Below are 24,907 nucleotides of genomic sequence, written 5' to 3' on the forward strand. Positions count from 1 at the left end.
TCAGCCTTTGTGGGCAGGCTGCTGACGGCACAGCACGTCCTCCCAGTGCTCCAGGACAATTCCAATGTCTCTGAGCACAGCATTTCCACTTCTGTTCTGAACAGAGCTGTCCCTCACTCTTTTTTTGCCTCCAGCACAAACTGACAGCAAAATACTACAGCAAAATACTTACACTGAAAAGCAAAAAAAAAAATCAGGGAAAAGCAAGCAAAAGGAAGCAAATTTGTAAGCTGGTGTCTAAAAATAGGGGGGTTTGTACAGATCCTGTCTCATTTGGACATCCTCCCTGAGCAGAGCTCAATATTTGTGTCATTCCACTACATCCCTCAGGGACATGCAGAGGGAGATCTCATTCTGGGGAATGTTCACAGACCACAGGCTGCACATGATGATTCCCCTGGAAATACATAGTAGGTGAGAACCCACAGGATCCAGGCTTTGAGATGTAACTAAAGGCAGAGCCGAGAATTATTTAATGGAATCATAGAATGGCTTGGGTTGGAAGCAACCTTAAAGATCATCCAGTTCCAACACTCCTGCCATGGGCAGGGACACCTTCCACTGCACCATGTTGCTCAGAGCCCCATCCAAGAGTTCTCATAACTAATTTCTTTTTTTAGGAGTCTGCTACTTTTATCTAGCAGAAATTTTCGCATAATGTGTCTTTGATAAGGGACATCCTTTTTCCCCAATGTCTTCTTATTCATCCAGAAGTTTGTGACTCTCAGGGATGTTGCTGTCCCTTATTTTTTATGTGAACTGAATACATGTCCCCAGGTGCCGAATGAGGAGCCCAGAGTTGGTTTGGACATTGGCCATGCTTTGCCCAACACGTTGTCATCACAGCTGACTAAGGAAGGAGCAGGCTAGGTGAGGGAAGGAGAATTCTAGCTGACTACAGCAACAAATTCCTCCTTTGATTTTATTTTGAAAAGAGGGAGGAAAAACAGAAACATGCATCTTTTTCTAAGATGCTCCAGGCAGAAATGTTTATGGTTTTGGTGCCTGTATCTGAACTCATTTACTTTTATTCTCTCTTTATAATCAGTGGTGATCTCATCATTACAGCCTGAGGCACAATTTCTCTCATCTTAAAGCAGAGACCTGTATTTAGTCAGATGGAGCACACTATAAACTTAGAGCACCATTCAGGACCTTTGACAAAGGTATGGAGTAGCAGCACAAGGGAAATGGCATCAAACTAACAGGGGTAGGGTTAAATTTGATATTGCAAAGAAATTCTTTACTGTGAGGATGTTGAGGCACTGGTTGCCCAGAGAAGCTGTGGATTCCCCATCCCTGGAAGTGTCCAGGGTCAGTATGATGGGGGCCTGAGCAACTTGGTCTGGGGAAAGGTGGCCCTTTGCAGGAGGGTTGGAACTAGATGATATTTAAGGTCCAACCTTACAACCCAGACAATTCTGTGAGTCTATGATTCTAACTCAGAAAAATGACCGTGTGGATTACATCCCTTCTCTCTAGAGCCTTCCATAATAGCATCCTCTTGACTTGTCTGGAGACGCACTTGGGGGGGATTTAGTGGGAAATCCTGAGATGTGTGTAACAATCTTCACCCCTGTTACATTCAGTGAAAGAACAAAATGTTATCTGAAGTGGCTTTTGCACTCCCATTCATTGTGTGTTACACCTGCAGATGTTGCAGCTACCAAAAGAAGTCCAAGTGGCACTCTGCACTTGTGTTTAAGTGACAGGATCCCACCTGTAGTCAATAAAATTATAGGATTGTAAAATGCAATCCAGATGACTAAACAGAAGCATTTTAGCATGAATTTCATTGGCTTTAAACTGCTTTGAATAGATGGCTGGGGAATTGGGTGTGTTTCAGTTGCACAAATGTGTGTTTAGTGTGATTTCTGGTTACATGGAATGTCCTTGCAAGGCACATGTCTTCCATAGACCCTGTGTCACACATCTCAGGTACCTCAAGACATCCCAAACAAATCTACTTGCCTGTGGGCAAGTGGTTGAAATTCCAGAACTCAACTGACTGCAGTGGGAGTTTGGACATTTGTAGCTGTCTGCATCTGATGGGCTCTTCCAGCTTCTCACTTAATGAGGTGGTTCATCACTGGAGTACATTAATGATATTCTGGTCATTTCTAATGTTTTCTGTTTGAAGTGCAGTCTCTGTGAGTGGGAGGAGACAGCATTTGTAGGGTTAAATTATCTTTGCAAAGACTTGCAGTCATGCCCTGCTTCATCACCCTGCTACAGGCTTGGGACCAGGGAAAATGTAGAAGGCACAAGGACATGGAGACAAAGTGCTGGGTCAGACAGAAAGTCTGTCTTGCATGTATACTCTTTCAATGGATACTGTAGTTTTATATGTAGAAAGAACAAGGTAGGTGCATGTGATGCTTTTCTGTCATTTGTTTTCAGTCCTTAACAATCTTCAATTCCAGGATATCTAGAGGGAAATGCAGTTTCTACCTATTTAGTATTTCTCAGTGTCCAGGCTTCTCTTAAAACCATGTAAAATTTTAACATTGACAAAATTACTTTTAATTTGGAATGGGAAAATGGAAAGGACCTATTAAAAAAATTTTGAGATTATGTCTCAAGCAATTAATTTTTTTCCCCATTTCCCTTTATTCTCTTCCAGGAATTTACAGAGATGACAGTAAGTGCCTCTTCAAGCCCTCAGTACAAGGCTACTTCTGCAAAGAGACAGATCATGCACTTGTCATCTTAGAAAACTTGGATTCCAGTGTGGACAGCCAGAGACTGTTCCCAGTGGTTACAGTGACTGGAAGCTTTATGGACACCTTCACTGATGAGACCTCACATCCTCTTTGTCACCCTGCAGAGCATCGTTCTGCTTTCTTCTCTGTTCTGCCCTCCACCAAACTCACCACAGTTTGCTTCCCAGACCTGGCACCTCTGGCTTTCAGACTCTACCTTCTCAGTGGCCAAAATACAAGCAGGCTGCCCCTTGCCATATTCTTCTCTGAACCACTCAGCCTTCGTGTTTTCATCCAAGGGAATTATATCTCTCCAGCTCCATCTTCTTTTTCACTGAACTCAGAGGCAGGAGCCAATTACTTCAGCTTTGAGGATAACCTCCTCTATGTTCTCCTCCATGAGAAGGAACCTGTGGAAATAGTTGCTGGCCTTTCCCTTCTTGTGGCTTTCACTGTAGCTGAAGCTGCTGGGGAAGCGGGTGAGACAGCCATAGTTCATCGATTGGCTGATTTCTTGAAGATTGGTCATGACCAAGTCAGAGTGGTCTACAATGTGCTTGGAAGTGAAAGCACTTTGCAGGTAATCTCAAGCAATGCCAGCAAAAAGAGATATCACTGCCCTAACATGGCATTTTGCACAGCCTTTCAGAGCAGGTCCTGCCCACAGGAAGAGGAGACACAGCCAGGGAGCAGCCGGGCTCTGCATCCACCTGATGGGGCTGGTCCATCAAGAGTGCTGATCATTGAGCTTGGTGATCTTCCAGGTCATCCAAGAAATGAGCTGACAAGTGACAGCCTAAGGAGTTTGGCCAGAACAATTATCAACACTCATCAGACTGGAGACCTTCAGAATGGCCTTGGCTTGCCAGTTGACACCTTAATGGTGACTCAGTCTGCTTTGCTGTCCCCAAGAGAAGGTAACAGTAGGTAAGTAGCAGATGTATCATCACCAGATACTGATTTAAGTGTAGCGAGGCACTTTGTCCATTGATGTACTTATTAAGTTCTCCGTTGACTGAAATATGACTTACCATGATAAACATGTTGTAAAGGTTCTATGACTTGCCCAGAGAAGCTGTAGCTGCCCCAGCCCTGGAAGTGTCCAAGGCCAAGTTGGACAAGGCTTGGAATAACCTGGTGTTTTGGAAGATATCCCTGCCCATGGCAGGGGGTGGAACACCATCACCTTTAAACCAGACCATTCCATGATTCTGTGATGTCAGAGCTATGCCCAAATTCTAGCTGGATTCCTAGGCATCAATTACAATGTTTTTCTGTTGGTGCTCATGAGTCTCTGGAATGCAGAAATGTCAGTGGTGCCTTAAATGAGGAAAAGAGTTCCTGGAAGTCTGCCTTGAAACTATAGAGAATTGGGTTAATTCAGGCTATGATATCATAGCTCTTAAATTCTAAACAATTAAATCTAAGTATGCCCATAAATTGATGGGGCAGCAGGGGTGTGTTATTAAAGATGGGTTGTTGCCTTAACTATCTTGAAGATCTAAACATTTATTCTTATACTTTTAAAATTTAAGGTGACAAAAATCTGTTTAATCTTTTACTAAAATATCCTACAGAATACAAGCCACTACTCTTCACTTTGATGCCTTAGTGTCGATGTTTCTTTTTACCTAAAATTCTAGAAATCCACTTGGTCTTGATGATTCAGGAGCTGGACACATCCAATACTACCTGAACATGTGCCTAGATGTTGGATCCTATTCCTGTTCTTTCTGTCACAAATACTTGTCCATTTCCTCTTGTCAGCCTCTACCTCCAGATTCCCATGAGAGCACCTGGTTTCTTTCCTCCACTTTTGCATCAGTAGCTTTCTGGGCATTGACTCTTCCTCCTCCTCTAGATACCTTCAAAGTAATCAAATCACCTCACAGTCTACTTTGGAAAAAACCCAAAATGTTTGAGTTCTGGAGAGCATTTCTTTCTCTATCTCTGTTTTCTGAATCTGTTTGGAAGTGGGCATGGCTGAAAGTCAAGGTTTCCTTCTTGGCAGATTCCCCAACTTTGGGCATTTTTAAGATTCAGCTGCACAGGATGCTGGGCCACCTTGACTAGACCATGATTTTTCCAAGAAAGGTTGGACCACAGGATCATTGCAATCCCTCCCAGCCTGGTATTCTATGATTGTATGGAATCAGTGACAAATGCAAAGGTGGTATTAAATCCCATTTTCTACTGGCACAATTCAATGATTCCATTAGCCCATTCTTCCACAGAAACAGGAGAGCTTCATGGTCTTCTGTTTGCTCACTGTATACTTTAATTCCTTTTCAGTTCTGATTTTCCAGAACCCAGTTCCCTCTGTTTGCCCAGATCCTACATCCCACATGGGCCCCCATGTTTGACTTTTCTGTTGGTAATTTATCAACCCACACAATATTCCGTGCATTTTATCAGTGGTGGCTTTATATTTGTATCTCCATGCAGATACAGCAACAGACCTGCATCTCATTTTGACATAAGAACACGGGATACTTTTGCTTTACAATAATTTCCCCCCTGGAGCTCCCTTTTGAGCTCTGCCAGTTGCAGAGTTCTTGGTCAGTTTTGTACATACTAAATTTTATTGATATTCAATACCGAGACTCACTTTCTGAAGTTTTTTTTTTTCCCTCTCCTCCACAGCAGCAAACAACCCTTTCTCTACCTCCTTCCTCTGTCCCTGTCTTGCTCTTTTCAGCATCTTACAGCCACTATTTGCACAGCCCAGATGTCAGCCCTTATCTGCAGAGGAGGCTGTGAAGAGAGGGGTTGGGATGGGAGCAGACAGCAGTGCATTTCAGCATCAGATCCTGAAACTGTATTAAAAGCATATGGGTAATATGAAAAAGATAATATCCCATCTGTTTTTAATAGGGGGCATAGGATTTGATGTTTGGCCATCTTATTGTGCACTCTCTTGATATTGCATAACGTTATTTTTTGATGTGCAATACTGAGGCTTATCCAACTATAAGCATATTCCATATATTCCATCTATGCAAGAAAGAAATTGGATTTGTCTAAGAATTACCCTCTGAAATGAATACCACATCCTCTCCCATTTACTGCTGACCCATGGACCATCCTGATGTCTACCAGTGATACAAACTCTGTTCACATGCATAACTTTTCTAGTAGACTCTGTGTGGTTCTTGGTGGAAAAGCACCCAGAGGGAGGACAGTGGTCTGTAACTGTGGGAATCTTTGTTTTGTTGTTTTGTTTTTGGTTTGTTTGTTTCAGCTGTAGGTGTGTTTGTTTGTTTGTTTGTTTGGGTTTTGGGGGGGAGGATTTTATTTTCATTTTCTTTTGGGTTGGGTGGGGTTTTTTTGTTTTGTTTTGTTTTGTTTTGTTTTGTTTTGTTTTGTTTTGTTTTGTTTTGTTTTGTTTTTTCTCTTGTGCTTTTGGTTTTGGGGTTTGATTGTTTTTTTTGTGGTGTTGCATTAAGCCCAATGAGGAATTCTTAAGTGCAAGATCAGATCTTAAATCAGGGCCAATTCTGAAGATATACTGCATTTTGGATCAGCAGAACCAGCATCACTGTTGTGAGTGGGGCTGTTTTTGTTACACTGAAGAACACTACAAAATGGGACAGCAGAAAAATAATGCGGGAAGTTTTACAGCGGGTGGTGAGGCCCTGGCACAAGTTGCCCAGAGAAGCTGGAGCTGCCCCTGGATCCCTGGCAGTGTCCTAGGCTAGGCTGGATGGGGCTTGGAGCAACCTGGGATTGTGGAAGGTGTCCCTGCCCATGGAAGGGGGTGGAACTGGATCATCTTGAAGATCCCTTCTAGCCTAAAGCATTCCATGATTTACATGATCCCAAGATATGATCCCAAGAGACCATTTAAAGGAGGAAAGCACCATCTTCTGTGTGCCAGCAAGGAAACCTGGAGGCTGCCTTTTTTCAGGCAGAAATGTCATCTCCACACTGTGACTGCTCTCCCAGCTGCGTTTTGTCTTCCTGTCTGTGCACAGTCTGTGAAAATATTCCAAGCAGCAAGGATCAGGAGAGTTCCCCAGGATGGAGGCTGTTTTACTACACACACAAGAGCAGTGCTAGCCTAAAGCCTTGGATTCACTGTCCCAATTATGGGAAGACCTGGGATCTTTATTGAAGAGAACACTCACATCACCAGATCATAGGACTGGCTCAGAACTCACCCACCCTCAGCTGCTCGGGCTCCTCTGCACTGTTATTTATTGCTCCCCATCAGTCATAGCTTTTCTGGAATTACTCATGGCTGACATTTCTGATGCAATAAAGCCACAGATAACCTGTGAAATGAAATCAGGGTTTTCCTGTTGGGACATGTACTGTCCCCACTGTCTATCCATCTCTATCTAAGCGGCACATGCTGGCACAGGCACAGATAATGGGGCTGGGGTTACAAGTCAGACAAAGTATTGCAGTGTGTTTTTCTGTGGAATGAAAAGAAGAATATTTTCACACCTGAGTCATGCAAAACCCAGTTGAACCACCAGAAATACACAGAACCTGCACTCCTGCCAGCCCCATCTCCTTGGGCTTTCAGAGCAGTGAATTTTCCTGCCTCACTATAATTCTCAAAGACTCTCTGAAAGGAGGTCAGAGCCAGGGGAGGGTCGATCTCTTATCCCAGGTAACAAGTAACAGGGTAAGAGAAAAGCCTTCTCCTTCAAGTTGTACCAGGGGAGGTTTATGCTGGATATTAGGGAAAAAAAAATCTTTCACTGAAAGAGTGGTCACACATTGGGATAGGCTGCCCAGGGCAGGGGTGGAGACACCATCCCTGGAAGTGTTCAAGAGGTGAATGAATGGGACATTTGGGGACATGGTTAGGAGGTCAACACAGTGGTGCTGGGTTAATGGCTAGACTAAATAGTATTAGAGGTATTTCCCAACCTTAATGATTTTATGGTTTTTTAACACAACAACAAGTACAAAAAGATCTTTTATCAGCACAGACTGGATGTTCATTTGCAGCCCATGTCAGTAAGGCTGAAGGGGAGCCTTGGAAACCCTGCTGTGGTAAGGTATCAGTCAGTAGGTCTGTATATCATACTGCCAAGCATTTAAAAAATATGGCTTGTCTGTTATGATTTGGAGTGCTTTTATACATGATTTTAATTTAACTCCTTTGTTAGGGTCACTTTAAGCACGGCTCATTAATTTGTCAAGAGAAGACAGAGGTGATTGCTGTGACTGCTATAGTCTTGCACGGCTGGAGAGTCAGAGGTGTCTATCACACAGTTTATCTTCCAGTAAAATGCCTATGTATAATAGATGTTGTGATGTGTTTACAGATAGAAATCCCTGGTTTGCAAAATCTTCCTAATATCAACATAATTAGGAAAGAACAAGACGCACAATGATGAATATATTGTGTGTCTTTGTGCAGGTGCCTTTATACAAAATCAGGAATATAATTCTGGACAGTTGTCCAGAAGCCATTTAGTCCCTATCCCCACTCCACTTCAGGGTGCTTTGCTCCTTCTTAATTGACCTTTAACCGGAAACAAATTGAATTTTTTTTGGTTGAGAATTATGTTTTAGGTAACATATGAAAAATGGTGCTTGTGCAGGAAATTTGAGGCTTACAGCAAGGAATAAAGGGAAGCAAATTATCAAAGAATGGCTCATTCCAACAGAAATTCCCATGCAGGGCACTAAATGAAATATTACAACTAATTCTCTGTGTCACGTGTCACATGTACAGTGAGCAGGGGTGGAGTTCTGATGAATCTAGATGAATTCTGACTCCTCCTAACCTCAAAGTTCTTGGATTTGGTAACTTTTGTGAAGATTTCAGGCAGGCTGCTTTGTGGAATTGCACAGGGTTTTATAAAAAAGACTTGACAGCTCTTTTCCTGCATAAGTATGCAAGTTTTTCCTCCAGTGAGCAGGCAAAGACAGGATGCTAAAATCTCCATGTCAAGAGTTGCAGATATTGTAGCACTTGAGGTAATTTCAAAGTTTTATCTGCTACACTCCTCAAGTGAAGTTGTGGAAGTGATGATACTCAGGAGCTTAAACTAAGCTTAAAATCTCCTTTAATGTAAACTTATTTAATTTTAGATTAGATATTCACAGGGTTAGATTCTATTCAGTGTAGAGTGCATATTCTCCTGTAGAATATGCCAGTTACTCACAGCTGATGTACAAAAAAGGACAAATTCAGTTCAAGAAAATAAAAGGAAGGATGTTTAAGATGATCATGGAAACTAAGTTTATTTTAAGAAATGAGGAAGAGAATCATAAAACCATTTAGTAAAGAGTTTGCTTATCTTGGCAAAGCAAATCTGGAAGATATCATTCTATCTGTGAAAATATCTTGCAGGAGTAAATACCAGTGAGTAATCTCTTGATAGTAATGGACAACGATGGCACAGGAACAAAAGAATATTAGGCATTGGGAGGTAAATTTGCACTTAAAAATAGAAGCAGGTTCCTCCTCAGTTAATAAACTGGAAGAGTCTTGAAATAGAACTGGAAAGAGAACATTTCACATTTCATTCAAGACTATTTTCTATATTTTTTTCCACAATAGCCAAAATGATAATTTTTTTTTAAAATGTATTTATTAACTTAATTGCTTGGGGTTAGTTGAGGTGGCCAACATCTCTTTTACAGTCTAGTAAAAAGGTGGGAAAGTCCACACGAAAACCCTAGAAGGTTTTCCATCAGAGGAAATTCTGGTTCTGCAATGGTTCTTTATGGGAGTGATGGGATAAGTAATATCATGAGTATGAAGTGCAGGTTAAAACTTGAACAAAAAGTGTTATGTCAAATAAAACTGCCTGATCAAAAGTTATACTTTTGGAATCAGGATGAAATTTTTATTGTCAATTCATTATTCTTTTCCTAGTGGGAAACTTAGTTGTGGGATGGGCCAGAAGAAGTGGGTGGTCATTGGGAACTTAGGGACAGACACGTTTCCCACAGTGAAGGTGGTGACAATGGATGTAAAAAGAGTTTATGTGAAGCGATTCTGTAGAATAGTTTATGTGAAGATTCAATAGAATATTTAATCTTGTAGAGGAGTTTATATGGAGTGATTCAATAGAATATTTATCTGTCTGATCAATGGTGAAGTTTTAGTCTATTACTAATCTTTTGCTTCTGGTAGAATTGAAATTGGGTGTCAAAACTGAATTGTCAATGTAAGGAAGGCCCAGTCATACTAGGGATGATGCTACAAAAAGTCTTTAATTATGTAGAGATTGGACCCAAATCTACAGTTTTAGCTTTTTGTTCCTTCATATTTAAATCAAGGAAGGAAAATTAAGGAAGCATCTTTTGACCTGAGTCCATGGCCAATAGAGTAATTGAATTGCAGCTTAAATGTTTTTAATTCAGACTGTTCCAAACAAGCACAAAATATGATGTCTGTCCATAAGACTGGTTTTGAAGGGGAAAATACCAAAAGCAGCCTTTCGTGTATGACCCTTGTGTGAAGCCTGCATTTCCCTTGCAAGTTTTCCAACAAATCTCCAAACTACCTTCCATGGATCTTCTCATTGGATCTCCAATAATAGTAGATGAATACAATAAGAGTTTTTCACCACTGCTCTCCTGGGCAGGAACCCTTCTGACAGTGTAGGGATTAGACAGTCGATCACCAAGATACATTTCACCTCTAAGCCTTAAATTTTAAACTAAATTTCTGTTACTATCTAGTGTACATGGTAAATGTATCCAAGAATTTGTCATTCCCACTCAAAGGTGACAGCTGTGAATTACAAGATTCAGGCAATTAGTAGTCCTACCCCCCACATAGCTTTGGTTGCTTGCTCTGACAATGGTCTTTGAAAACTCAGTGGGTCCTCTGCAGGAAAGGAGCAGGAGGTAGGAAAGGTGCAGGTAGAGCAAGAGAAAGCAGAGGAAGAGGAAGGTGGAGAGGGTAGGAGAGATTTGGGAAAAGGAGCACAGGACTTTGCATCTATGGGAAAAAGGAGGAATAAATTGCCACATATCCCCCACACCAGTTTTGGTCTTTGAAACTGAAGGGTCTGTGTTACTACATCTCAGTTAAAAATGAAGAGGATCAGCTCAAGGGAAGTTATTCCCTATTCCAGCATTCCCTCAGAAGTTAACATTGTCCATTTACACACAGGAGATCCAGCAGTGTCCCTGCCATGCTTCTGAAGCACTGTAAAGAGATCTGATCCCAGCACTGGTACCTCGGTGCTGTCAAACAAAACCTGCCTTGCTCGTGTCATACATGAATTTATTTTCCCTCCTAACAACTAATGGGACCTGTGACATAAGCGATGATTTACACGACACAGGCGCCAGCAGAGAGGAGCTGCTGGCCACGTCTCCAAGGGACCAATCCTGTCCCCACTCCGCCTTATTTAACATGTGAGTGGTGTCACCTCTATCAGCAGAGCTTGTCTGCTGTGACATTCGAGTGAGTGACTGCCGTGTCAGCTCCCAGGCCAGCCCGCTCTGCTGTTGCATCGCACTCTTGGCCTCTGCTGCGTGTCTGATGGGAAAGGGGGGAAAAATTCTTCCACATGCTTTGTTAGCAGGAATCTGGTGAGCAAAGGGTTAAATGGCTCGGGGTGCTGGTCGTTTGTGGGATAGTGTGCGTGTGTGTATATGTATGTGAGTGTGCATGTGTGTGTGTATATATGTATTAAAAAAAATTACATATATAGATATAGATACACATATGTGTGTACATACACAGGCACCTTGGTTTGGCTGTAGGACCTCGTGCCCGCAGGCCACAGTCACATTATCATCTGGAAATTGGATAACGACAGCACAATGACAAATCCAGGTTGCCTGCAATAAGGTGCTAATCCCTTTGCTTTAATATCGGAGCAGCGTGTAATGATGTTTGGACATCACTCCAGTTTACTGACGACCCCACTGGGGCCGGCAATAGAAGCGTACAACTGTCTAACAAGCCATCAGGTGACCGCCGTCGTCAAAGCAACGGGGGATGCAATCTAATCTTCCCTCCATCCCTTCCAGCTCCCAATAAGGACCAGATTATAGAGGTGGCCCATCAATGCTTGGTAACTCGAATCAATTAACGTTAATTCGCACAATGCTATGATGTATTGTGATCACTTTCATTTCGGAGAAGGGGGAAGAAATTGCTATAATTCACCTAAAATGAGGTTGTCTATGGTGCTGAGGTATTAATTGGGTGTCCATATTAAATGGAAAAGGAGCACGGTAGTGAAGGAAAAGTGGATGAGTGACTCTCTTGGCTGCTATTGACCTATCAGAAGAAGACAGTGCCCTTTTCCTTTGCTTTTATCTATTACAGTTTTCCCTATTGCGTGTCAAGTTGATGTATTATAAAAAATTCATTTGGTGACCTTCCACCCCCCTAGCAGATTAAACAATTTCACTGGGATGGCATCATTAACAGGGCCTTGCATTTAATGATGATTTCTCTAAAAGGCCACGGAGATTCGATTTTAAGCTAACAGATTTATTGCACTATTATAACATATCGTAAAAAACTGTACCACCTACGGTCTGGTTTTAGGATAGAAACTGTTTAAGAGTTTATGTGGAGCTTAAAGTGGTATTACCTTGGGATACACAGTGCGGCAAAGCTCTGACCTCCGGCGGGATGCTGTTTACTTTTAATAAAAGACATTTCTCTGACAGTAAACTTGGGGACTGTGTTATGGAGGAGGCCTGGCTTAGCTCCTTGCCACTACCTTTGTAAACTGGGGCATTTCCACTGCTCTACAGCTATTAATGGAAGTCACTAATGAATCTGGAAGATGTTTCTCTCCTATCTGATGCATCTGCTCTGTCCCTCTCTTTCTAAAGGCTTCTGGTGACCTCATATCTAGACCCTTCATCAGATTCTTTTTTCTAATGAAAGGAGGGCCTAGAGGGGAAGTCAGAGGAGGAGAGGCTGAGGTCACTTGGTTTGCTCAGCCTGGAGAAAAGGAGACTGAGGGGAGACCTCATTGCAGTTACAATTTCCTCATGAGGGGAAGAAGAGGGCCTGCACTCATCTCTGCTCTGGGGTGACCAGTGACAGGACCTGAGGGAATGACATGAAAATGTGCCATGGGATGTCTAGGTTGGATGTGAGGAAATGTTACTTCACCCAGAGGATGTCTGGGCACTGAACAGGCTCCCCAGGGCAGTGGTCACAGCACCAAACCTGGCAGAGTTCAAGAAGTGTTTGGACAATGCTCTCAGGCAGAGGATGGGAGCATTGGGTCTGTCCTGTGCAGAGCCAAGAGCTGGGCTCCACGAATCTCCTTGATTTCTTTCCATAATATGGGAAAATATGGGAATTGGTCATCCTTCAAATATCTTTTTTTGCTTAAAATAGGAATGACCTCAGGCTCCTCATTGTCTTCTGATGCTCATGTTGCTCTTCCCCATCTGTATTAATTAGTGACAAGACCTGCAGGGAGTGACAAAGCTCCAACAGTGCACCTGAGAGGGCAGAGGTCTGGCTTATTTCATCATCCCATGACATCAGAACCCATTCTCACCCAAAACCTCAGTTCCTCACAATCTTTCCAGTGAATATGTACCTACTTTGCCTGCCACAAGTCCTCAGCTTGCCTATGCCCTGTCCTTGCTGAACCTCCCTTTCTTGAATCCCTTGCAGTCACCAGCAATCCCCACCTTTTCAACAACCAAGAAAAATGTCTCTTTGGCTGGATCATGATTCATTTAGTCATATTATTCCCTAAATTCTTCCCAGTTTCCTTCCCCTTCCAAGGATACATTGATTTTACAGCACATTGCAGACATACCAGACAGCTGTTCAATTAATTTCAATGTCTATTAGGAAATTAAATATGCCAGGGGCTGTTCTTTGACACCAAGGCCAGCTGACATATTTCAGCAAGGCCTCATCCAAACTTCCAAGGGAAAATATTTTCTGACTGTATTAGCTCCCAGACCATTTGGGAGTTGTTCTAGAATTTGACATTGGACATGAACCACAGCTTAAGAGGGACTGAAAGTTTAACAGTAGAGGTGATCAGGCATCAGTGCCAAGGCTTGTTTTTGGCATCATTTAGTTTTCTAGTAGACACATTGACTTTAATGGACTCTTGACCCACGTTCTCATCCTGATCTCCTTCCCCTTGAAGTCAATTGATAATAGTACTTCTTCTTCTTCTTCTTCTTCTTCTTCTTCTTCTTCTTCTTCTTCTTCTTCTTCTTCTTCTTCTTCTTCTTCTTCTTCTTCCTCTTCTTCTTCCTCTTCTTCCTCTTCTTCTTCTTCTTCTTCTTCTTCTTCTTCTTCTTCTTCTTCTTCTTCTTCTTCTCCTCCTTCCTACTACTATGTCTACTATAGTAGACATTATTATGATGACATTATATATTAGTAATGATATTACTATATTACATTAGATTAAATATCAGGAAGAAATTCCTCCCTGTGAGGATGGTGAGGCCCTAGCACAGATTTCCCAGAGAAGCTGTGGCTGCCCCATCCCTGGAGGTGTTCAAGGTCAGGTTGGACAGGGCTTGGAGTAACTTGGGATAATGGAAGGTGTCCCTGCCCACAGCAGGGGGTTGGAACAAGATGACCCTTGAGGTCCTTTCCAACCTAAATCATTCTGTGATTTTATATTTTATGATTACACTTATTATTAAAATCATAAATAAAATGATAATCTCTCCTTGATTTCAGGGATACTTAATTTCCTCTGCCCCAAATCTCTCCACCAAGTTTCTCAATTCATCCATATTAGCTGCAGCAGACCCTCCACTTTCTGCCCTCAAACTTCCCTGCTGCTAAAGGACAAGCACTTGCTCTCCTGTGGAGCCTCAGCCTGTTCAGCAGACATGTGCAGGCATGGATGGTGACAGGATCAGGAATGCCTGGTGTCCCTGCTGACTGAGGCAACCCCAGCCTGCTGTGCCCATATCTAGGAGAGCTGCAGGGCACTGAGCATCAGAGCTGCTCCCTGTCAGCAGGGAATTGCCAACCAGCCTGCTCCTGCCCAGCAGGAGACTCCAGGGCAGTGGCAAACAGCGCATCCTTCATGGCCATGGGATGAAGGCAAAGGCAGGTCTTGCTCTGGTCCTTGCCGGGCTACAAGCACTCATCTACCTCCACCTCCCTAGGACAAAGCTGTGCCAGGAAAGACCTATTTTCCTTCCAGCATGAATCAGCAGGGAAGCAGCAGGATGCTCCTTTCTCTTCCTCCACACTGACATAATTATAAGGAATATAACTTGCTGTGTGCAGGGTTGTGCCCTGAGGCAGGGGGGCTCCCTCACAGCACAAGTCAGGTTGGGCCATGTGGGATATAAACACTATATTCCATGCTGAGTTAACCAAGTTCAAATTACCCACACACACATTCATTCTTACACTTCCATTTTAAGTATCCACGTCTAGTTTTGCTTAGTTCTGTTTTCTTCGCCGTTATTTTACCAGGGAGGGAAAGAACAAGTGAGGAATCATTCTAAATTAAAGGAGGGGAGATCTAGATTAGATGTTCAGAAGAATCTTTTTACTGTGAGGGTTGCACAGGTTGCCCAGAGAAGCTGTGGTTGCTCCATCCCTGGAAGTGTCCCGGGTCAGACTGGATGGGGCTTGGAACAACCTGGGATAGTGGAAGGTGTCCCTACCCATGTCAGGGAGTGGAACTGGATAATCTTTAAGGTCCCTTCCAATCCAAATTTTCTATGGTTCCATGACTATGATTCTATGATTTTATAACTCTGCTCCACCTTAGGGTGAGAAATACTTCCTAGATCCACATTTTGCAGCAGCCTCCCTCTAAGCACAGTTTTAGCATGTAGAGACTGGGGTGTGAATTCAGGGAATTTTTCTTATTAAAGAGGCTGAGGAGAGAAAAAAAAATTTGGGGCTTTACAGAAACTATGCAAAGACTCACCTAAACCTCTCTGTGCTCAGCTGGAGCCAGGGAAAACTGCAGCTCTTTAGCTTGAAAACAGGAATGAACCAGGTGTGTTGTATATGACTTGGTGTTTGGTCACACAGTTGAATGCACATTTTTGGAAGAAGGTATGTAACAACACCTTATTGATGCCCCTGACATGAATTTCAAACCTAACACTGCCTCTGAGACTTTCCCACCAACAAAAATACAAGCTAAAGAACCAAGCTAAGAACTAAAACTTCAATCCTTGAGCTACCTTTCAATTCTGCACACATCCTTAAAACCTTAGTTGATCTTCCCAGCAGCTGGAGTTCAGACCAGTATTTTCCATCAGCTCAGTATGAACAGTTTCTTGTTTGTAATACAGAGTAATACTCTGAAAAAACATCCACAACCATCACCCACACTAGCAAAAAAGAGTTAAAAGCAAAGGAAACCTAAGCTCCATATATCTTGTGTTTGTAAACACCTTTAAGCAAACACTAGAGATCAATGAATAGCTTTTCTTCTTTCATTTCAAGACAATACCAAACCCCCAGCCACTTCATTGCAATTGCAGATTAGAGCTTTTTATATATATATATAAATTATATATACATATGAGATACTAAATGGCACAAAGCACTGGGAGAGGGAATGAAATGATCCAGGCTCAGAATGAAGTGTTGATTCTTTATTCAAATGCAAAAGCACTCTCCTGGGATGTTCTAATTTAAATTTCAGGCTTGGAAAAACCAATGTCTTTCAAGGGGGTGTCTGTAACTGCTTTATTTCAGTCTGAAGACTTTGCAGATTGGGAAGGTGATGGCAGGAAAAAGAAATGCAGTAAAGCCCTGTAATTGGTGTGTTTTTGTAGAGGAAGCAAGACTTTGTTCTTAGAGGAGCTCAAAGGTTTTCGATGAAAATCTTTCTGCTGGACAGGGAGCATTTGCAGGCTCCACTGCTCTCAGTGCACTTCAGTGAAGACTTTGGGGCTAAGGCATTGGATTCATGAATCCATAAAATCCCTGTCTCTGCCACATACTTCTAACATGATACCAGGGTCATAAATTATTTTGTTAATTTCTCACTTTTCCATCCATAAACTGGGGATTGAAAAAAAAGAGATTTTTTCATACTTTGTTGCTGCTTTCTGCTTGGAAGTGAGAACTCTTTCTTGTTTCCATGCATGCTGTTCTCACCCAAGGAATCAAAGGGTTATGATATGGTAAATTAGTAGGTAGAAAATAGGAACAGAAAATAACATCTAGAACTTTATTTCTGATTTTTCTTTTTTTTTGTTTGTTTCTTTTTTTTTTCCTTTCCCATCCCTTTTCATGTGAAAGAAATGGAAGCAGACAACATTCAGAAACCTGCTTATACAGGAGACCCTACAGCATCTCCGTTCAGGTGCAGCCTTCAGATGGAGAAATTGAGAAGCAGCTTCCTGTACAGCCAAAAATCATTTTCCTGGACAGAAAGGTACAGTTTGCCTCCCTGCGGATGGACACTTGTTTTAATTTCAGTGCTATTTTGATATTTGAGATTTTTGACATTTGAGATTTTTGGCATGGAGCCAGGTTCTGCTCCCTGGGGATCAGCAGTGGTAGCAGAGGAATGGGCAGGAAGTGATCCCAGCAAGTTCCACCTGGACAGGAGGCAGAACTTCTTTCCTGTGCAGCTGGAGCCCTGAACGGATTGTCCAGAGAGGGAGTGAAGTCTCCCTCACTGGGGATATTCCAGAAATGTCTGGACACAGTCCTGTGCCCTGTGCTCTGGGATGGCCCTGCTTGAGCAGGGAGGTGGCACCAGATGAACCCCTGGTCCCTTCCAACCTGACCCATTCTGTGATGTGACCTCACCTTGAAAAGTTATGGTGACCTTTGTGACATTTGTGACGGGTGACACATAAATGCAAACTGCCCTCAGAAAGGGGGCATATATATAAAACAAATATTACAGCTGTTAAAACCCTGAAAGCTTTATTTGCTCTTGCTGAGGAGAGAAGATCTTAATTCTTCTCTTCTGCTCTTCCTGCCAGGGTGAAAGAATTGACAAACTGGGGCCTCCTGCAGAACCCTGGGTTGTGTCAGCTCATCTCAAGGACTCCTCTGAGGCTGTGCTGAAAGGTTTGGATGCGTTTTCCTGTAGCAAGGGTTATGGCAAAGCAGCTATGCAAAATGCTGGTGATAACTTTAGGAGCTCTCCCTGAGAAATACTGCAGTTGAAAACCAGTCCTTGGGCTGGAAACAGAAGGTTGCAGTAGGAGTTTGGTGAACTGCCCAGTCATATGCTACAGGGGAAAAAAAGCTTTTACTTTTTTAAAAGTATTTTTGTGGTCTGGTAGCTTAAAGGAAGCATATCCTATAGTTGGTCTTGAAAAGACATATCTGGGGTCAAAAAAGGAAAAAATGAAGAATTAGAAATCCTAACACTTGATTTTCAATTTATGCTAACTGGGGTATTTTCTTTAGGGTCCACAACACTTTTTTAATCCCAAAGGATCTGGCCAAGTTCAGACAAAAACAACTGCCTATAGATTACCATTAACATATTATACATAATGTGAAAGTGTTTGTTTTGTTTTGTTGGGTTTTTTTTTTCCACGGAGGATCTAAATGTTTCCCTTCTGGTCCTCATTTATCAAAACACATGAACTCATGGAAGACTCAGGCAAAACTTGTGAAAAACTCTAAACCTATGAGGATTTCTCTCAAGGTTGTGTGAATATGTTTAGACATAGAACCTTGTTTAAGTAGAGTGCTGAACCAAACACCTGTGGATGGACATATACTGCTTAATTAGAAGTTGGAAATTATAATGATCATAGACTTATTAGTTTAATTGCTAAAGTATTTAAATATAAGTAAGAAGCACACACAATGAAAAGTTAGGTTCCTTATTGCAGAGAAAGTATTTTGTTCACAGAAAAGCCATTTGTATGTTATTTTTGAGTTGAAAAGTGAATTTAGAGAAGATAAGTAACATTTAGGCTGTAGATCGCAGCTTCTCACCCTTTCAGTCCATGTTTCTGTTAATTAGAAATTCTGCCTACCACAAGATAGTTCTAGGATTACAGGTTAGAAAAATCCTTTGGTGTTTTCTGCTGCTTTTCATGCCTTTTCAGAGCATGTTCCTAAATTCCTTAGGTTTAGATTAGCCACAGATTATTGGGTCAGGTAGTAACAGTGGGAGGAAGGGAGGAAAGGAAGGAAGGAAAGGAGGGAGGGAAGGAAGGAAGGAAGGAAGGAAGGAAGGAAGGAAGGAAGGAAGGAAGGAAGGAAGGAAGGAAGGAAGGAAGGAAGGAAGGAAGGAAGGAAGGAAGGAAGGAAGGAAGGAAGGAAGGAAGGAAGGAAGGAAGGAAGGAAGGAAGGAAGGAAGGAAGGAAGGAAGGAAGGAAGGAAGGAAGGAAGGAAGGAAGGAAGGAAGGAAGGAAGGAAGGAAGGAAGGAAGGAAGGAAGGAAGGAAGGAAGGAAGGAAGGAAGGAAGGAAGGAAGGAAGGAAGGAAGGAAGGAAGAAAAAAGAAAAAAGAAAAAGAAAAAGAAAAAAGAAAAAGAAAAAGAAAAAGAAAAAGAAAAAGAAAAAGAAAAAGAAAAAGAAAAAGAAAAAGAAAAAGAAAAAGAAAAAGAAAAAGAAACTCACTGAAGGGAAAGACACTTTGCATTCTCTAAAAGATACATGCATCAAATTAATAGTCAATAAACTCCAGCAAAGGAAGAGAAGCACAGTACAGATGTTCTGCATGTAATACTTTGCTGCAGTTTTCCCTTTGACAAACATCCTTATTGCACACATCTTTTGAAGCACATGAAAGCAGCATTTAATGGAAATGGGTCCCGTCTAGCACACTGAGGCTGCTGCATCTGACAGCAGCCAAAGTGCCTCGTGGAAGGCAGTTTAGCTCCAAATTAGCTGTGCTTCTACGTTAAATACCAGCTTGCCTGAGAGATCTTTGGGAAGACTCCCATATATATCTGTAGTATTCTGAGCTTTGAAGCATATGTGCCTGAAAGCTGAGCTAGTCTCTGTTGAGAAGTACAGTACAGTACTCCAGGCTTCTTCACACACTAGAAATGGCAATTATAAAGTATTTGGACAAGGCCCTCTGTTAAAATCTGCGTTACAGACAGTAGGAGAGCCAAGAAAAGCTTGGTAGACTGTGCAGACACTGTCATAAGGAGGATCATATGAGTGGTGGATGGATGAACCAGGATTAGGCTGGAGCAATAAAAGAAATCTACATTCTCACATCTCCATCAAATCTATTCACAGTATAAAACACTGATTATTTATATATCACAGCTGAACCCGGAGACTTGTAATGAAATTGGTGGTTTGGCATGCTAGATATTGTACAGAAATAGAAAAAAAAACCCCCTATATGTAGTCAAAACTAACTGGGATATGAACAAATTAAATTGTACCAGAGTCACAGAGAGGAGAAACTTTATCATTTATGTTGCTACATAATTAATATGTGTCGTGGTTTTGCCTAAGACCTTGTCTTGGGCAATTTCTGGCCATAGTTCAGCATTTGCTAATTCACCACATTGTTCAATATCCTGAACATGAGAATGCCAGAGCAGAAATGTCCTGCCCACAATCAGCTTTATGTACCTTCACCTGTGCTGCTAACTGCAATAAAACACCAAGCCACCTGCTTCATAAAGCAAATAGTTATGACATGTTGTCTTTCAGCAAGCAAAAGTGTGTTTGTGAGCACTGGAGTCAGTCCAGCATCCTGAGGAAGTTCTGGCATCTCACCCCCACCTGAACCAACATTTGGAAATTTGTCAGCCTACAGGATTTCACCCCTTTCACCCCGAGAGTCTGAATGCAGACCAGACCTGGCCAGCATCACTCAAAGGCCAGGCCTTGGCTGGTGCTCAAAGATACACACAATAAAATGGGGATCCAGTTGCAAAGTAAATTCTAACTTTTTAAAAGAGCCTACAGAAATAACAATCATGGCAAGGGCAAATGTTGAGTCAGAATGGATTCCCTGATAGATCACAACAAGAGGCAACGTGATGATGAAATTCTGTATTCTGGGTTTTATTTTAATGCTCCTCATGGAGTTTTTCCCTGCCAGATTTCCAGCTGACAGTGTCTCCTGCACTGTCTCAGGGCAGTCACCACAGACATTTTCCATGGCCAAATATCTTTCAAAGCAGCTGACAGAACTGGAGAAAATTTCCAAGAGATTTAACAATAGGACAGGAGGGAATATGCCTGAAAGATAAGGTGAAACAAATCAATAATTGAAAATAATTGAAGATTCAGCTTGTCCCTTAGTTAAAGGGGTTGACTCCTCGAGACCATCCCCTTGGGACACTCTCATTATCACTCTCCTAACCTTGCTGCAGTACTTAGTCACACAAGACATGAGTTACATTTAAAAATGGGCATTTGGAACTTTCTAGTGCATCTCTATAACTCCTGTTACCTTTGTTTGATCCCTTTAACAGCTGCATTCACATTACACCCCCAGAACACACAGAAAATGCCATTTCACAATGAGCTCAAAGAATAAATATTTAGAACCTGAAGCCCTCCAGTCCCTCTGGAATTTGTTTTCCGATTATCTCTGTGTGACATTTTCTGGACTTAGACACAATGTTTATTATTTAGATGGATAATGAATTTAGGCCTTCTAAGTCCCTTAAAGTCATGAGGACTCCCTGAGGTCATTAAGTGGCACTTACCTGGTTGCTGTTAATTGCAATATGATTTTTTCTGACTCTCCAGGACTCACCCAAGTGCAGGTCATAGAGGGATGTGCAACCTTTTCCAATCTGGCTGTCTCCAGCCCAGGAACAAACTGGAGACTTGTGTTCACAGTCACATCACCTCCAGGTAAGCCCTGTATTCTTTGATTTGCTAAAATCAAAGCCCTACAGGTGGCCTGAATTTATAAAAAAGGAGTTAAAGTTTGTTTGAATGGGTGGAGCTATGCCAAACCTCTAAATAGCCTGAGTTCTGTTCCACATCCAAGCTGGCATTCCCCAGGCAGCAGGAGAGCTGGGTGATTCCTCTGCTATTCATGCAACATCTTTCAAGTCTAATGAATAAGTACAGAGAAGTATTGTCAGAAAAAGGTTCCTCTTTCCCCCTGGATTCCTTAGTATGTATCCCAAGAAATGAGAAACTTAAAATCAGTTAAGTTGCCTGAGCAAACTTTTTCCTATAAATTGCAACCTCTCATTCCCTCTTTTTTTCCCTGTTTATATTCAGAAATTTTCCATCTGTGCTCCTGGCTATTTTCATAGTGCCTTTTCCTGACTGCTTGCACCTGGACACCTTTATAGGTGGTTATGCACATTCAGAGCATGACTCCAGGACTGGGCTCTGCCAGGGCTCTCCTGAGAGCTTGTGGAGATGATGTTGGCACCTTCAGAGGCTCCTGAGCAGCTTAGCAAAGAGGAGGCAGGTGTGCTTATGCCTTCTTGGAAATGCCAGCTGAGGGGGACAAGGCACCCTGTGAAGTCTGCCTTGGAAAATTCGAGATGTCTGCAGAAGAGAAGCGCCTCTGCAACTGTTTGTGGGCCTGAAATTATCTCTCAATCTGTTTCTGAAGGTATAGAGGGGTCAAAGGGCTGGCTTCTTGTCTCAGGATGACTGCTGACAGGTCTGGCACACAGTCCAAGGACATACTAAGATAGAGAGGTTGTAAGACCATGTATAAAGTCTCTATTATGGTATTGCATCCATCCATCCATCCATCCATCCATCCATCCATCCATCCATCCATCCATCCATCCATCCATCTCTCTTTATATACAGATATATATGTACAGATATCTTTCCAGATAATTACCATGGTAGATGATATAGATATATTATCTATCTATCTATCTATCTATCTATCTATCTATCTATCTATCTTTAATGTCTTGTCTCATCCAGAAAAAAACAGAGGGAACAAGTACATCTGACTGATGAAGTGGAAGTGGGTAATGAAAAAATAGAAAAAAATAGAAGTTTGCAAATATTTAGGCTGCCACAAGTGGCTCATCCAAATCCAGTTCTTCCCATGGCTTGGCAAAGGGAGAAGTGGGGTGCATGGAACACTTAGTGGGCCTTCCAAGAGGGAAATTTTTGTGTATTTTGAGCTGCCAAACACATGCAGCTCCCACTACCTTCTAATCAGTGAGAGCAGATGGAAAGTCAGCACCTCACAAGATCTGATTCTTTAGGCTGGAAGCGCAGCTTCATGAAATGCGTTTAGAAACCTGTTTCAGGGAAATCCCAAAATCTTTTTTCTGAACAAAGGTCAAACAGAGATCCCTTTTCTGAAATATTTAGCCAGTCAGAGAATTACTAAGGATTAATAAAAGTATCACAGAACGGTTTGGATTGGAAGGGATCTTTAAGATCATTGAGTTTCAACTCTCCTGTGTTGGGAAGGGACACTTTTCAGTAGACCAGGATGCTCAGAGCTCCATCCAGGCTGACCTTCAACACTTCTAGGGATGGGGCAGCCACAGCTTCTCTGGGCAACCTGTGCCTGTGCTTAATATCTAATTTAAATCTGCCCTCTTTCAGCTTAAAGCCATCCCTCCCTATGGAGGATGTTTAGAGGTACCAATGTGTACAGGCAGCTGATGCACCTGTGCAGGTTTCACCTGTGTAAATCAGATTATTCCACACTTCTAACGTGCATTGCAAAAGTACACACCAAAAGCACAATCCCTTTTGCTCCTTGTAATTGGGAGCCATGCTGGAGATAGCATAAAGGTTTTTACACTTCCAGATTCTTACAGAAGAAGTTCACTTCAAGGAATTAAGCAATCAAATAGTAGATGCTCGTGATACATCTTCATGAACCAGTTGCTCTATGCACCTAGCCTGGCATAATTCACTGTTTGGAGACAGCTCAGGAGGTGCAGCTGATGTCAAATGCAATAATCCCAAATGTTTTAGTGGTATCTCCTGGGGAGAGCAGACTATTCATAGCCCTACTGCATCATCCTGCTCCTTGTTTTACAGTAATATTCCCTTCACTGATATGGATCCCAATGGGTTTGATGCATCCACTTTCCATTTAAACCAACAGCAACCTACTCATGAACTATTAGAGAAGTGCAAAACACCTTTAAACACCTGTCTGTGTAGAGTCCTTGATACCTGAGAGATTTCTTCTCTCAGCTGAAGTTCATGTGTGTTTGCACCTGCAGGCAGATTTCTCCCAACTGGAACACGCTTCCCACCTTGTTCTGATGCAGCTCAGCTTTGTTCAGGTGGACAACAAACACCGACACAAATCTAATTAGTTTCTGCTAAAAGTACCTACAGCTTCTTACCCTGGTGTCCAAGCCTCTACCTTACTGCATTTCTGATTTTTTAAAATGAATTTATGAAAAAAAAAAGCTTTCAAATTTTTATTAAAAGCAGAACTCAAATAAAAGAAATATCCATCCATCAAAATGTTTAGAATTGTGGGGTTAGGACCACTAATGAGTCAGGCAGTAAGACACATAATGAGTTGATGTGCTAATCTACATCCTTCAAGGTGGTCCACAGAGAGTACCAGGGCCAGTTTTCCTAAACTCCTGTCCTTGCCCAGCACTTCTGCATTCAGATGTGTTTGGAAATAATTTAGGGATTGTTTTGGAAATAATTTAGGGAATCAAAACCTCTCTCTATTTCAAAGGGGCAGTACTAATCCTCTTCCAGTCCTTGCAACTCAGATCTGAGACCCAATGAACTCTTGAACACAGATAGCATGAGCAGCTCCTGGCTTCATTCTGCCATTTACAGAAAACTTTAGAATCTGGGTGCAGGGCATTACCCAGAGCTTCTGTTTTTCAAGAGACTAAATATTTACTGTGTAACAGCATGGGCACTGACATTTTTTATTTATAATGCTCATTATCAATGTGGAGGAAAATATTAACAAGTGGGAGTTTTCTGCATCATGGATTTAATCTTCATGCTGGTGAATATTTCTGGGTTCCCCCTAACTTCTATTGATACGATTCAGGTATAGCCTGTAAAAAAAAATCAATATTAAGAACTATCTTATCACAACCAGTTTCTGTTACAGAAAATGTGCATGTTTCCTGTAGGGGCCTGATCTGTCTGGCCTCAGAAGCAGATGCATTGTGAATGTGTTTTCTGGGGTTTGTGTCAGTTAGACAAATTCATGGAAGAAATATTAAGTACTGTTGAATGCAAAGAAGCTATTTGTGCTTCAGAAAGCACTGAAAGCTTGAAACTTAGCTTGTAGAAAAATTATTGCATGTTTGAGTTGTCCTGGTACTTAGTCTCTAAATAAATATTGCCCATTAATGTTGGATTTGTCTGGAGATAGATGGGTTTATGCTTTGTCCCTGAATACATCTTTACCAGTGGCATCCCTGTTAAAAAGCTATAGGGTGGTGCTTT

General features: G+C 42.0%; 1 protein-coding gene across 1 annotated transcript in view; it reads left to right on the forward strand.

Annotated features, from left to right (window-relative positions):
• Positions 1–24,907, forward strand: part of PKHD1 (PKHD1 ciliary IPT domain containing fibrocystin/polyductin) — a gene marked incomplete at both ends in the record, with an annotated part of 235,736 nt that overhangs the window by 205,054 nt on the left and 5,775 nt on the right. Inside the window, 4 exons of the mRNA XM_084201664.1 lie at positions 2,624–3,629; positions 16,867–17,002; positions 17,562–17,649; positions 21,269–21,376. Of these exons, the coding sequence (XP_084057790.1) occupies positions 2,624–3,629; positions 16,867–17,002; positions 17,562–17,649; positions 21,269–21,376 (1,338 nt within the window). The remainder of the gene's footprint in view (positions 1–2,623; positions 3,630–16,866; positions 17,003–17,561; positions 17,650–21,268; positions 21,377–24,907) is intronic.

This window comes from Fringilla coelebs (assembly GCF_963513975.1).
Source record: "Fringilla coelebs genome assembly, chromosome: 3".
Lineage (NCBI taxonomy): Eukaryota > Metazoa > Chordata > Aves > Passeriformes > Fringillidae > Fringilla > Fringilla coelebs.